Here is a 12,427-nt window from a genome sequence, read left to right as displayed (position 1 = left end):
ATAACGTGGATGAGGAAACTGAGGCACTAAAAGGTTTAAGCAGATGCTCAAAGTTACCCAGCTACTAAATGATGCTTCTGGGACTTTAATCTAGGGGCCTGCAAGGTTCCAAAGCCCAAGGCCTTAGCCACTCCATTATTATGCTCGACTATTATTTGAGATTTGCCTTTAGTGAAGAGATGCTACTTGTAATCAGAATAAGAGTCCTCAACCTTTGGCGCTAAAGATCTATTATCCTTCTTCTATAAAGTCTGTGATCAAGTGATGAAAGGAGGCTTCATAGCCCATAATAAGTGTACGGATGGGGGAAGGAGAATCAAAGTGGGTGTACCAATCACGACACTGTAACCTAAAAGGAGGCACACTCACACTCTTTTTCAGCTGTTCAACCACAAGTCTGAAATACTGATTAGACCCGGGGAGGAAAATCTGGTAGCAGCTGCCAAACCAGACCAACCAAGTGGAGGTCCCTCGACTGATAGTTCTCTGATCTGTGTACAAATTGTGTTTCTAAGTTTTCTTGTCTAACAGTGTGGGTAGCTATCCTGATAGTTCATGGCTCTTTAAACGGTTAAATAAGACAATCTACCACAGTGTCTAGCATGTAGAAATTGCCCAATAATTGTAATCTTTCTTATTCCTTTCCCTCTCTAACGAGACCCTGTCTTACTAGAAGTTTGCTTTCCCAAGTCTTTTTAAAACCTGCCTTCGGGTACTGTTTACACATTTGTTTCGAAAATCCTTTTTTATGGTTCTTCTCTTTGTTATTTAAATTTCTGGCAATTTGCAGAATTCAGGCTGATGACATTTTACTATATCTCATATGAACTAAAAACGTTGACACATTTTGGTTGACTGAAATAGCAACATTGGTAATAATTTACAGCTTTCAGATGTTTTTCCAACCATCCTTCCTGTGTGACTGACAATCAGAACGTCCCTCTGAGGTTAAATATTGTAATCATCTCCCCCGTAGGGATGAGATAGCCAAGAGCAGGAGCCAGGGGACACAGGTAGGAAGCAGCCGTCCATCCCAGTCCTCCTGATGTCAAGGCCAGAGCTCGCTCCTCTCCATCAGCGGTCTAATCCCCTGAATAAGCAGCAGGTCAATCAATGCTGATGAAATTGGGTAAACTCCTTACGGATAACTTAAAGCTCACCCAGAGGGGTTGATCATAATATGAAAAAAAACCAGCAGTCACTTTGTCTAAGCCGCAAAAGAAATCTACAAATTGTATTTCACCTGTGCAGATTTTCATCGGCACGACCACCAGGAAGCCTGCAACAATAGGTGTGACAGGTGCAGCCCTGTCAGGGCCATGTGTTAAGACGTTCAGGGAGCCAATAAGGCAAAACTATTTGGCGCAACGGATGCCCTGGAACTGCTACATGAAGTGAGAAATATGCAAAAGTTATGAAAGCTGTTTAGCACAGTGGCAGGCACCAAGTCATTCAGTCAATTCTTATTCCTAGTGTCATGAGTAGAGACCCTGGTCATTCGTTCCAAAGCAGGACATCAGAAAACTTACTCTGGAATAATCGAGATCTCTGGGCGTTGAGTCTGTTAAAGCTCGGACAAGGGCGTTCATCATACAGAGTGGTGGAGAAGGTGGAGAGGGCTGGGAAGGTTCCTGCTGTAATGGGCTCTTTGGTTTTGAAGGCAGCCGACCTCTCCTCCCCTTCAGACTATCTGTACGGACCACTGGTACCAAGAGAAAGAGAGAAAAGATGTCTTCAAAGATATTCATGAGTAGCCACAGATCTCAAAAAGAAATAAAAAACACCTCACTGTTGAGCAATCATTAATAGACCGACCCAACCATTTAAAAGTGGCAGTAAGTTTGGAATAATATTCACACAATGACTTAACGAGAATTGAAACAAGCAGCGTAAAAGCCACCCACACTTGCATTTGGTAATGAGTTAGCCCTGAAAGCCTCCTTCTTAAATAGAAAAAGGATGTGTGTACACAAGCTCTCTATTGATTTTGAGAAATTAGAATAAGTAGTCCTCAGCTATTTCTAAATGTAAACATACACTGTAAAAACGAAACCTTGGAAGGAAAGGGAAACGAGGAAAATTCACCATCCCAACGTAAATGTGAACATTTCTTTTTCAGTGATACCCAAGAATACATATGAGCAAGTTGGGTAAAAAGCATTGTATCCGTACCTTCTTTAACCATTCCGACACTCAGACACTTCTGAAATCGACAGTACTGACATCGGTTTCGCCGTCTCTTGTCTACCGGGCAGTTTTTATTTGCCAGGCAAACGTATTTCGCATTTTTCTGCACCGTTCTCTGAGAAAATACAAGACAGGGACAGTCAACTAATAGTTTCTGGAAAGAGGTAGAACCTGACAAGATGTATTTTAATTACAATGTGAAAAGCGACAGTGCAATTCGTATAATTAGATAAATTTAATTTCCTAACACGCTAGCCTGCAGGAAAAACAATTTTATTAGTGTTCGCTGCTGACAATGGAAATCATCTTGGATTGTTCTGAGGCGCGTCTCAGGAGACATCCAAGTCTGAATGATAAAATCATATCTGAAATTACCAGGTCAACACATCATACCTTGGAGGGTTAGATTATCTCCACTTTTAATATCCCTTTGGGAACAATTTTCTACTTGTTCTACTCCTCTGATTATTGCTGACCTTATTAAAATAAAATAAAAATGATCTGGGATGTGCTTTGTAGGCTGTCACTTTTGTGAGTCAAATATCGTGGTAACTGGCTTTGTTCCCCAATAGAGATGAAATCAGAAAAAGCACACATCAGGAATTGTCTAGTTAAAACATATAGGAAATAATGTTTTAAGGCAAAAAACCCACTTAATCAGCCTGTGTAGTTTATCTTATCCATAAAAGAATATAGATGGTAAATGGCTATTTAAAATCAAAATCTTAAAATTGGACACTAAAAACCACTATCACATCCCCAAAGAGAGAGAGAGAGAGAGAGAGAGAAAGGATTATGAGAGCCATACATTTTCAATGAAAACTCCCATTAATACAGGTTATTTCATAAATGACTAGAGGCATAGACATCAAAATAGCCATATTGTACAAGATACCTCATAAAACTTGGATATGAAATATTGTTGTATTCTTCAGAATCGCATATAATTTCAAAATGACACATGGGGAAATAACTGAGCAAAATTTTATGCTCCAAATATAAGGGAGGTTTGATCTTTTTTTAAAAAACTTAAAAAACATTTGTGCAAATAAATGTATGTATTTACCACTTAGGATGAAATCATTCAGAAATTATCTGAATCTATACAACTCTAAATATAGCAGAAAGTTAGAATTTATTTGATAAGCCTAAAAAAAAAAGAAATCCAGGTAATTTCCGGTTGGTGATCTATTTCTTGCCCCAAATTCTAGACTGGTTTTCAAGCTTTACTTTCAGCCACCCTCAGCTCCCATTTATCAGTTTTCAACCTATCCCCTTTTCATTTCACTTTAGGAGATCCCTGCTAAGCTGCTTAAATAAGACTACAATTTCACAACATCAGATAGATGTTCCCTGCATTCGTAGGTCATTGTAGTTTAAAATGCAGAATTCCCAAACACAAACATGCTTGAGTTTCCGGCATCTAAATTGCCAGCAGTCTTTAAGAGGAAGAGACTCGTGTTCCCTGAGTGAAGCTCTCCTGCACCGAACATGCAGTAATTTCTAAAACCGTAGTTCTTGTCCTACAGGCTACATGCCAGTGCAAGGGCTGGTGGCATTTTGCACTGGGTATACATTTCCCCCGATCACCTGAGAGCTTTCCCACGCTTGTGTGTGGCCACACAGTGTAAGGACAGGGAGAGATCGTTATGGTTCAATCACTGAATTCCATCATTAACTGCATTTCATGTCACATTTTTAAAAAAATTCAATTTAATGGTAGAAAGCCACTGGGTAAAACCTGCTCCCGTTCCCTTAATTAACAGATCTGTGGGGTGGTTCTCTCCATCCCACTGCCCGCCCTTTCCAATATAGATTTGTTTTCCAGGCACTGCTGCAGAAAAGGAACGCTGTTGGGGAACACTTAATTGACATTTCTGGATCAGGAGTGTATTGCCATGCCTGTATTTTCGTCAATGCTCAATTATTCAGGGATGGTTATATTTGAAGTTACTCACCCATCCCTTAATTGTTTGTAACCCCCTTCCTCTTTTGGCTGTCTGTTTCACTGCCCTTCAGCATTTCCACTGAAATTATGTAAAAGTCAATCTGTGAAAGGAATGCCCTTCCTTGAAAGTAACCCCGGTGAAGCTTGAGTAGTTAAAAATGAAAAAAAAAGGCCAACCTCAGGGTTCTACATTTAAAACATGGTAATCCTGTGCACCCCTTCTATATGGCACTTACATTGCAAAGTCTTTCCACAGCGTTTCCTCATCTTTCTGCAGAATTTAATTCATCACATGGTTTCTATGTCCAGATCAAAAATAATGGTTGCTTGTTGGTTTGTATACCAATCCAGGAACATGTGAATTTTTACAAATATTTTGTAGCTTGCACTTATAATGAACTATTGTTTTATAGCCCTTTATGATTATAAAGTGCTTTCATAATTGTTTTATTTCATTTTATGCTCACAGTCCTTCTCTGAATTTTATTCACCTGATAGGGAAACTGAGGCCCAGAAAGAAGTGTCATGCCCAGCGTCATATAGTTGTTAGGTGACAGATCAAGACCTCCTATCTGAGTGTTCTCCAAGTCTAGCCTGCTCCCAGATACATCCTATTGGCCTCCTCCAAATCCTAATTATCCAATCAGCATCCAGCTTCTCCTCTCTCTCCACCCTGCCCAGCACTGCAGGCTACAGGCTGATTATTGTGGGAGAACATTTGTAGGTTTGCAAATGCCAGAGATAATAGTCAGGGGAGTGGAGAGAATTAAGTGTCTGAAGTAGTCTGGGGCCAATAACAAAAGCAGAGCAGCAAGAGAACAAGGCCTCTTTCCCCTGAGTGGTATATAGAGCACCCAACTCTAGAGTCAGGAGAAACCAGCTGGAACATCCCTTGTGCCGATAAATCACTGGTAATGAGGTACAGGATGCTTCGACTCTCAGCTTCCTCACAGGTAGAATCTGGCTGAGGCTGAAACCCTCCCATATGAGAATGAGGCTCTAACATTCTCCTTTGGTCTATGAGACCACAAACACCTTCTACGCCTGGCACAGAAGTAGGGTGCATTGCTAAGACCCCAGCTTCTGTTTTCTATGGAGGGAGCTGTCTAGGCGGTTGTCTGTTCTGCAGCTGCAGAGGTGCAAAGACTTGTACACTTTGGGGTCACCTGACCAGGAGCTGGCATCCCGTCTCCCCTCACTCTCTGAGTGTGTGTTCTGGGCAGTTGAATAACCTCTCCTAGTCTCCGTTTCATCTATGAAACAAGGATACTTCACATCTACCTTCAAGACACTTAAACGTAGCTAGTGAGTGGCCAGAATGTGATCTCAGGTCTGTCTGATGCAACAGTTCTAGCTCTTACTATGAAGATTAAATGAGATGCAAATGTCCATAGCCTGGCACACTGATCCTACCCCTCCGAATGGGCAGGAGACATGGAATGGGGGTTTTGCATTTTTGAGATCTCTTTGAGAAGCTGCTGAAAGCTCCCTCTAGAAAAATGATCGTAAGATAATGCCAAGCCAGGAAGTTCAAAGCCTCCCAAGTCCATCTGGGGAGGCCTCCTATAATGGACTTCAAGTTAGACCACCCTGAGAAAATGGATGTGAAGATGCTGTGCTACAGGAATGAAGAGAGGTAACGACTGTATCTCTCAAATCGGGGAAGGACCCACTCAGATGCCTACTTGAGCGGGTGGCTGAGAAGGCTGGCACCAAGGGGAGGCGTGCGCTCACCTTGAAGAAGCCCTTGCAGCCCTCGCAGGTGCGAACGCCATAGTGCTGGCAGGCAGCGTTGTCCCCGCACACAGCGCACGTGCCCTCGCCGGACGACGAGGTCCTGATGGGCGGCGACGGCAGGCTGGGGCTCTCGCCCAGCAAGCTGGACGCGGTGGGGGAGGCTGTGAGGCCGAGCGGCGAGAAGGCCAGCGTGGCAGCCCTCTTGGGCAGCGGCAGCCCGTATGGGTGGCCCTCGAGCGCAGCGGCCTGGCTGCCTGCTGCGGCGGCTCCCAGAGGCAGGCTGAGTGCAGCGGCGGTCGGGTCGTAGCCGAGGTGGTGGCCGCCGGCCGGGCTGGGCGCGGGCGGGTGAGGCGGCGAGGGCTTGAAGTGGAAGAGCGGGAAGCGCGCGCCTGCCACCGTGGGCACCGCCTTCATCGGCGGGTCGAGCAGGGGGCCTGGCGCGAAGCAGCCCTGCGCCGAGGGCAACGTGTCGTCCCACAGCGCCCCCGCCTGCGGGGGGAAGCCCGGCGTGGTGGGGGTCGACGGCGGGGATTGCTTCACGTACATGGAAGTGCTGGGCAGCACCTCGTCCTCCGGTCCGGAGGGGGGTGGAATGGATGACTGCTGCTGCGGCTGCTGCTGATGGTGATGGTGGTGGGGGTGGTGGGGGTGGTGGTGGTGGTGGTAGCCATGTGCGTGGCCCTCTTCCACCTTGATCAAGGGTCTGGGCCCAGGGGGCTGCATTTGGTACTGGCAGGACTTGAATTCGTAGTTGCTCGAGTAGCCCTCCACGAAGGTACTGAAGCTGGGCAGGGATGTGGTGGCCGTGGCCGTGATCTCGGTGCTGCCGAGGTCCATGGTCAGCTTGGCGTAGTCGGGGTTCATGATCTCCGCGGTGTACTCTGGGCTGTAAGTCTGCACTGCATAACTGGAACCTGGAGGCGATGGACTATACTGGGCTTGCACGCAGGGCATATCTGCAGCGACAGGGAAAAGGATCTCTCAGCAACAAGTCAGCACCCTTTCCTGGCTAATGCGGAGCACCGACTTCATTGCTCTTTCATTTAGGTCTAGGAAATGAAAAGGAAGTGGCATCCTTTCCTCTATCTGGTAGCCTAGATCGAAAGCCCCATGCTTCCTTACTTCCTTTCTTCCCAGGAAAGAAAGCTGAATCCCTGAGAGACTGTCCAGGGGGCCACAGGATGCCGAAGCCCAGCCTCCGGGGACCTCTGGGCCCACCTTTCTTCCCTTGCCCTGTCCTCCACCAGATCTGGGAAATTTGCTGTCTTCTCTCATAGGCCCAGTGATGTCTTTAAGAGTGGTTTTGGGCCCTCTGAATTAATTGGAGAGACTTTAGCCACTAGTTTGGAGGACAAAAAGAAAGCCAGTGAATGCTCTGTTGGTTTATTTTGGGGGGGGAAGGCCAGTGGTCCCCCAAGTCACGCAAATTGATTTATAAACCTATGAATTAGTCAATAAAAGGTGTCCTACATGGGATTTACTGGCCAAGGGAAACAGTGACATTCTAAGGCTACCTACACATCCTGTGGTCGCTTTCTCCCACCCCCTCCCCACGCCTCCAGGCAGGGCTGGCAGCCCCCAAAAACTGGACTCCTGTTGATACAGCAGCCAGTTAGGTGATGAGGTGGAAATGTAAGCCCAGGAAATGGACCTGAGGAAGTTTGCTCCATCTGCAAAGAAAATCGGCAGCTGCAACAAAACACCCACCAAACCTGCCCTCTGCCATATACAGTGTGTGTGTGTATCCCCAATTCTGACTAATAAAATATATCAATGACTGTTTTATAACAACAGCTTACAGCTATCATAATAGGTGAGTTAATTTACATATTTTCTCATGACAGAAGAATCAGTCCCCCTAAAAATGAAAGCAGTTTCTTAATAGGTTTAATTTCTCTGCCAGTTTGACTGTGTTGAACCCCCAAAGCGAATGGTATCCAGGCTGCTTACTATCTGTCAGAGAGGCTGAGCTGGATCAGAAGGCCCTGAGAACGACTGGATCTAGTGAATGCCTTACCTAATTATTTCCCTTTCTGTGTGGCTAAGTATAAATGGGCAATTTCTGGTGGTTGGTTTTTCTGAACCAAAGGAAAACCAGGTGCCTAACGTCTGTTTGGCGTGCATGCTGTAAAAGGTGTGACTAATAGAAGAGTGAGTATTTCACATTTCCTTTGGCATCTTTCTCTTACCCACATTTCCAAATCTGATTGAGTCATGCGTGTATGGGATGAAATCTTGACTTGAAAAAAGGTGATGAGGGCCTGTTGGAAGAAGCAGTGATAAGGAGAGGCCAGTTCAAGCCTTTATTTTTCAAGCAGGGCCTTAAAAACACTCAGCAGTTTGAAGTTAAAGGCTTACATATCCTCCTGACCAGTTGCTGGGGGTGAAATGAAAGACTAACCATTTAAAAGAAAGAACACTACCTGATGTTTTATCTATTCTCCTTCTCCCTTCAGGCCTCTAAGATTTCTCTATGAGTCTTTTCTGCCATCCTTCCTTGCCAATCCCTACCTACTGCTCTTGTGTTGTTTAGTACTTTCCAGCTAGGCAGTGAGCTTTCTGGGACTGAGTTCTATTGACCTGCCTATCTTTGGTGCCTACACAGGCCTGGCACTCGGTATCCCTTTGACAAATGCATAAAGAGGTGTTACAAGCCAAGCTTGCAATCCTTTCTTTTGCCAACTCGAATTTACTCCTTGGTTTTTAGGTCAAATGCCTGTTCTTCTTCCCTTTGAGCTTCAATAACCCACACTTCTGTGCCTGAGTGATTGGGGTTGTATACAAACAAAACATGCTCTGTATCGCTCTAAGTGACCTCATAACTCTCAAATGCATAAACTGCACATAAAAGGAGAGCAGAAATGAAGACATTAAAATGTATTGAAAGAGCCTAATCTATGGTGTATTTGCCCTTTTTCTTAGGAGAAATATTTTTGAGACAGGCAATGCTTAATTTAATCTGGCTGCTCCACTCGGTAGCAACGGGGTGTGGTCTTCAGAGGAGCTTCCTGCAAGGAAGACACCTGTGCTGTGAAATACTTGTTCAGCAGCCACTGTCCCGGCACTGGGCACATCGACCAGTTTGCCCACTCACTGGTTGTGTGGCTTCCCCACTCACCTCTCTCGGCTGGGGAGGAAGAAGGGGTAGTGCCTTCAGACTTACCTGGAGGGTATCTTGCGCGCTGAATGGTGGGGCTGTGGGTCTCTCCAGCGGAGGCTGAGAGCGAAGGAGGCGGAGACGTCCGGCTAGGCGAGGCGGCGGTGCTTCCCCGCTCAGCTGAGGGTCCAGTCTCAGGACCCGGGCTTGCCGGGCTGCGCTCTTCCGCAGTGGACTCTGCAGACACCCGGAGAGAGAACAAAGGTCACAGTAAGTCCAGGCTGAGTCACCAGGGCCTGGGCGTATTGGGAATTGGTGGGAGCCTTTAGAAACGCTACGTTAATTACAAACAATTTTAAAGGTAAGAAAGCAATGCTTGAGGTGACGAGAGCCCCGAAACAGGACACATCACACTACCTTGGGGTAACCGAGGAATAGTTGTGCGTACCAGCCGCGCTCACCGCCGTTTTGTGGCACTCGAAGGAGGCTGAAAACGCAAAGCCTGCCGTCGCCCAGAAATTGATCTATCTGCCCCCACAATTGGTTCCAGCTCAAGAACTCAAGAAAACAGAAGCGAGGAAAAGCACTTGAGGAAAGAGTTCCGCCCGAATTGGGGGGGGGGGTGGTCAGTGAGTGTACACGAGCGGAAAATAGGCATTTTCCAATCCCCCCGCCCCCACCCCTCAAATACAAATTTTACACGTTGCATAGGAAATGCACGAAGTCCGGAACGAATGCATGAATGCCCCAAAGAATTAAGAAAGTCTGAGCTTTTCATTCTAAATGCTAATGGAGCTTCTCTTCTATTAGCTGCGAGTTGCGGGGGGCCAGGGGTCAAGCAAACAAAAGGGCACGGGGGAAACAGGCCCACGCTGGAAGCAAGGCGACAAGGCGGATGGCGTTCACAGCTGGTGGGGAGGTCTGAGGGAGGCCCTCTGCACCCAGCGGGCGGCAGCCTGGAGGGTGGGCGACTCGGAGGCTCGAGGCCATCCGGCTGCCCCGAGGGGGCACATTCCGAAGGGCGCCCGCGCGGCCCCAGGGCGAACGTCTCTGCGCATTGCTTCAGGGAAACTTTGTAGCTGAAAGCGTGGCTCCCCGGGCCTAGGGGAAGGATCCCACCGCCCCTATCTCCGGCCTATAGCGCCCCCTTTGTCGCGCCCCACTCACAGCTCCTGGGGGAGGGAACGTGGAACCAAAATAAAATCCGCCAAGTCCCCGCGGGTGCGCGGTCTGAGAGGGTCGTGTAAGAGTCGTCTCCTGCAGCCCCGGAGCCTACGGCTTCCCTGAAGGCAAAGAGAGGTACTCGGAGCCTTCAGGTCCGGGAAGCCCCCGAAGGCCAGGGAATGGGGGATTCCCTTGACACCCCCAATCCCAGCCCCAGCCCCAGCCCCTTTCCCAGCCCCGGATGATTCTACGGAAAGCTTGAGCGAGCTCTAGCGCAGGCACGGACGGATCTTCCCACGGCGGTAGCTCGCACTTCCAGTCCCCCACCCGGCGCATCCTCAGTGGGGGCCTCCAGGAGGTGCCCGCATTCCCGCCCTTCCCACGGGCCTTGCAATCGGAGCTTTTCTCCGAGGATCGGCCTCTGGCTCCGGTGGGCGAGGGTCGCGTCTCTTTGAGGAAAGGTCTCCCCTCGAGCACCAGCCTTCGCAGGAAAGAGCCACACCGCATTTCCTACGGCTGAGCCGAGACCCTGCGGCTCTCCCCACCCCTCCCAAAGGTCGGGTTACCTAGGCAAAGCCTCCGCGCCTGGAAACACGTTCCGTGGCTCCTGCTCGCGGCCGCCGGGGCCGGGAGCACGGAGCCTCGGGGTTGTAAATTAGGAAGAAATAACTACCTCTGTCAAAGCCCCTTTCTTTCTCTTGGGCAGACGAAAGGAACACCCCCGTGTTCCCCTCCCGGTGGTGAAGCGTGTGGAGGAAACCGTGAAACGCACCATTGTGACCCGGGCTCCTCCGCGGAGTTTCCAACCCTGGGGAGCGGGGGCGGAGGCGGGGCGGGGGCTGAAGGAGTGGAGGAGAGACCGACAGAAAGGGAAAGACAGAGATTCTCAGAAAGACCCAGGGAGCGGAGACAAACCGCGAGGAGAAATCCTGCGAGCGCAGGGTCCCAGGGAAGGGAGTGGGTGGGTGCGGGGGGAGGGAGCGGGCGTGGAGGCTGCTGTGGCCTCGGGACTCGGTGGCACTCACGCTGGAACATCTCCTTCAGCCAAGGCGGCTCGAATTAACTCTAACTTCATTCATTGCGCCCCGCGGCCCCAAGGGGCAGCTTTCTCTTTCCCCAACTTAGTTCTAGAAAACATTTTTCCGCCGTGGGAAAAGAAGATTCAGGGTTGAAGTCGCGATGAAACGACTGAACAGGAGCCCCGTGCCCCTCTCCCGGCACCCCAAGACTCTGGGATAACAAGCAGCCCTGGATTTTTGATTTCCAAACTCCCTGCAGCCAGCTCTTCCCTGGGGAGAACCCGGAGGCATAAATAAAAGGCAGTCTTCAAGAACGTTCTTTCAAAATCGAGGGGCAAATGCTTAAACCTCATTTAAGGTTTAAATGCTTAAAGCTGCCCTGAGCTTCTGAAAGGTTCTAGAGGCGCCCTCGGAAGCCAGTCCCCGAAGACTGCGTTGGCACGGCCGCTCTCTTCCCACGATCGAGAACTTTCATTTCTATTAGAAGTAGGACAGTCGGAGCAACTTCTCCAAAGGCGCGAGCTCTGTCCGCGAAGAGCACGACAGGCCTTTCCCACACCGAGCCAAGCCCGGAGGAGAGGGACCCCGTCCCCACGCCTGTCGGAGCGCGGGAGCCCGCAATCACACTCGATTACCTCGGAAGGGAGAGTGTAAACGGGCAAGTCGGTGACGCCGGGCAGACGTGCGGAGTGGAGCTCCGGGCTCATTTCAATACAATCAGCCGCATTCCTACAATTATGCCTTCTTCCCTCCGAGCGCCTCGGCAAACTCCGGCCGCCGCTGCTCGGGCCCCTTCCCTCCCAGGCGACCTGTCAGCCAACCGGCTCGAAGTCACTCTTAGGCCTATCAACTTGGACCCACCGGAGCCCCTATTTTCAAGCCTAGTTAAAAGGCAGGAAAATTGCTGCCGTTCATCACCGTCGCCGTAACTCCCCGCCACCACAGCCGCGGCCGCCGAGAGCATCATTACCATGACAACTAGAGCCGAAATACCCTGAATTACGTCGCTGGAGCTGCCACTGCACAGATCCCGGTCCTCCTCTTTGTTAGAGGCTTTTCGCCCCTTCGGGCTGGGGGAGGAATCCCGAGAGCTCCCGAGCTCCCCCCGGGTCCGCTACGAGGGAAAAGTTTCCGATCAGCCCACCCGCAGCTCCGCGAGCACAGCCGCCGCGAGGAGGTGTGTATGTGTCGTGGGGGGGGGGGGGAGCCCCACACACAAAGTTGTCAATTTCGGGAGCGACGCTTCTCCGCGCGCCAACTTTTTAGCAAGTCCCC

At 49.3% G+C, this 12,427-nt stretch overlaps 1 protein-coding gene across 2 annotated transcripts in view; it reads right to left on the bottom strand.

Annotated features, from left to right (window-relative positions):
* NR4A3 (nuclear receptor subfamily 4 group A member 3) overlaps positions 1-9,203 on the bottom strand; it is a 32,122-nt gene extending 22,919 nt beyond the window's left edge. Inside the window, exons 1-5 of one of the 2 annotated variants that reach the window (XM_037035864.1) lie at positions 9,036-9,203; positions 8,062-8,133; positions 5,870-6,828; positions 2,173-2,302; positions 1,530-1,702 (exon numbers count right to left, since the gene is read on the bottom strand). In XM_037035864.1, coding sequence (XP_036891759.1) covers positions 1,530-1,702; positions 2,173-2,302; positions 5,870-6,826 — 1,260 coding nt within the window. In that variant the 5' untranslated portion in view covers positions 6,827-6,828; positions 8,062-8,133; positions 9,036-9,203. The remainder of the gene's footprint in view (positions 1-1,529; positions 1,703-2,172; positions 2,303-5,869; positions 6,829-8,061; positions 8,134-9,035) is intronic. The other variant, XM_037035863.1, reaches the window with a different exon arrangement.
* Positions 9,204-12,427: the final 3,224 nt, after the last annotated feature.

Source organism: Sturnira hondurensis, unplaced genomic scaffold, assembly GCF_014824575.4.
Source record: "Sturnira hondurensis isolate 20B ecotype Veracruz unplaced genomic scaffold, ASM1482457v3 Scaffold0022566, whole genome shotgun sequence".
Taxonomy (NCBI): Eukaryota; Metazoa; Chordata; class Mammalia; order Chiroptera; family Phyllostomidae; genus Sturnira; species Sturnira hondurensis.
This window is presented reverse-complemented; position numbering and strand designations above follow the sequence as displayed.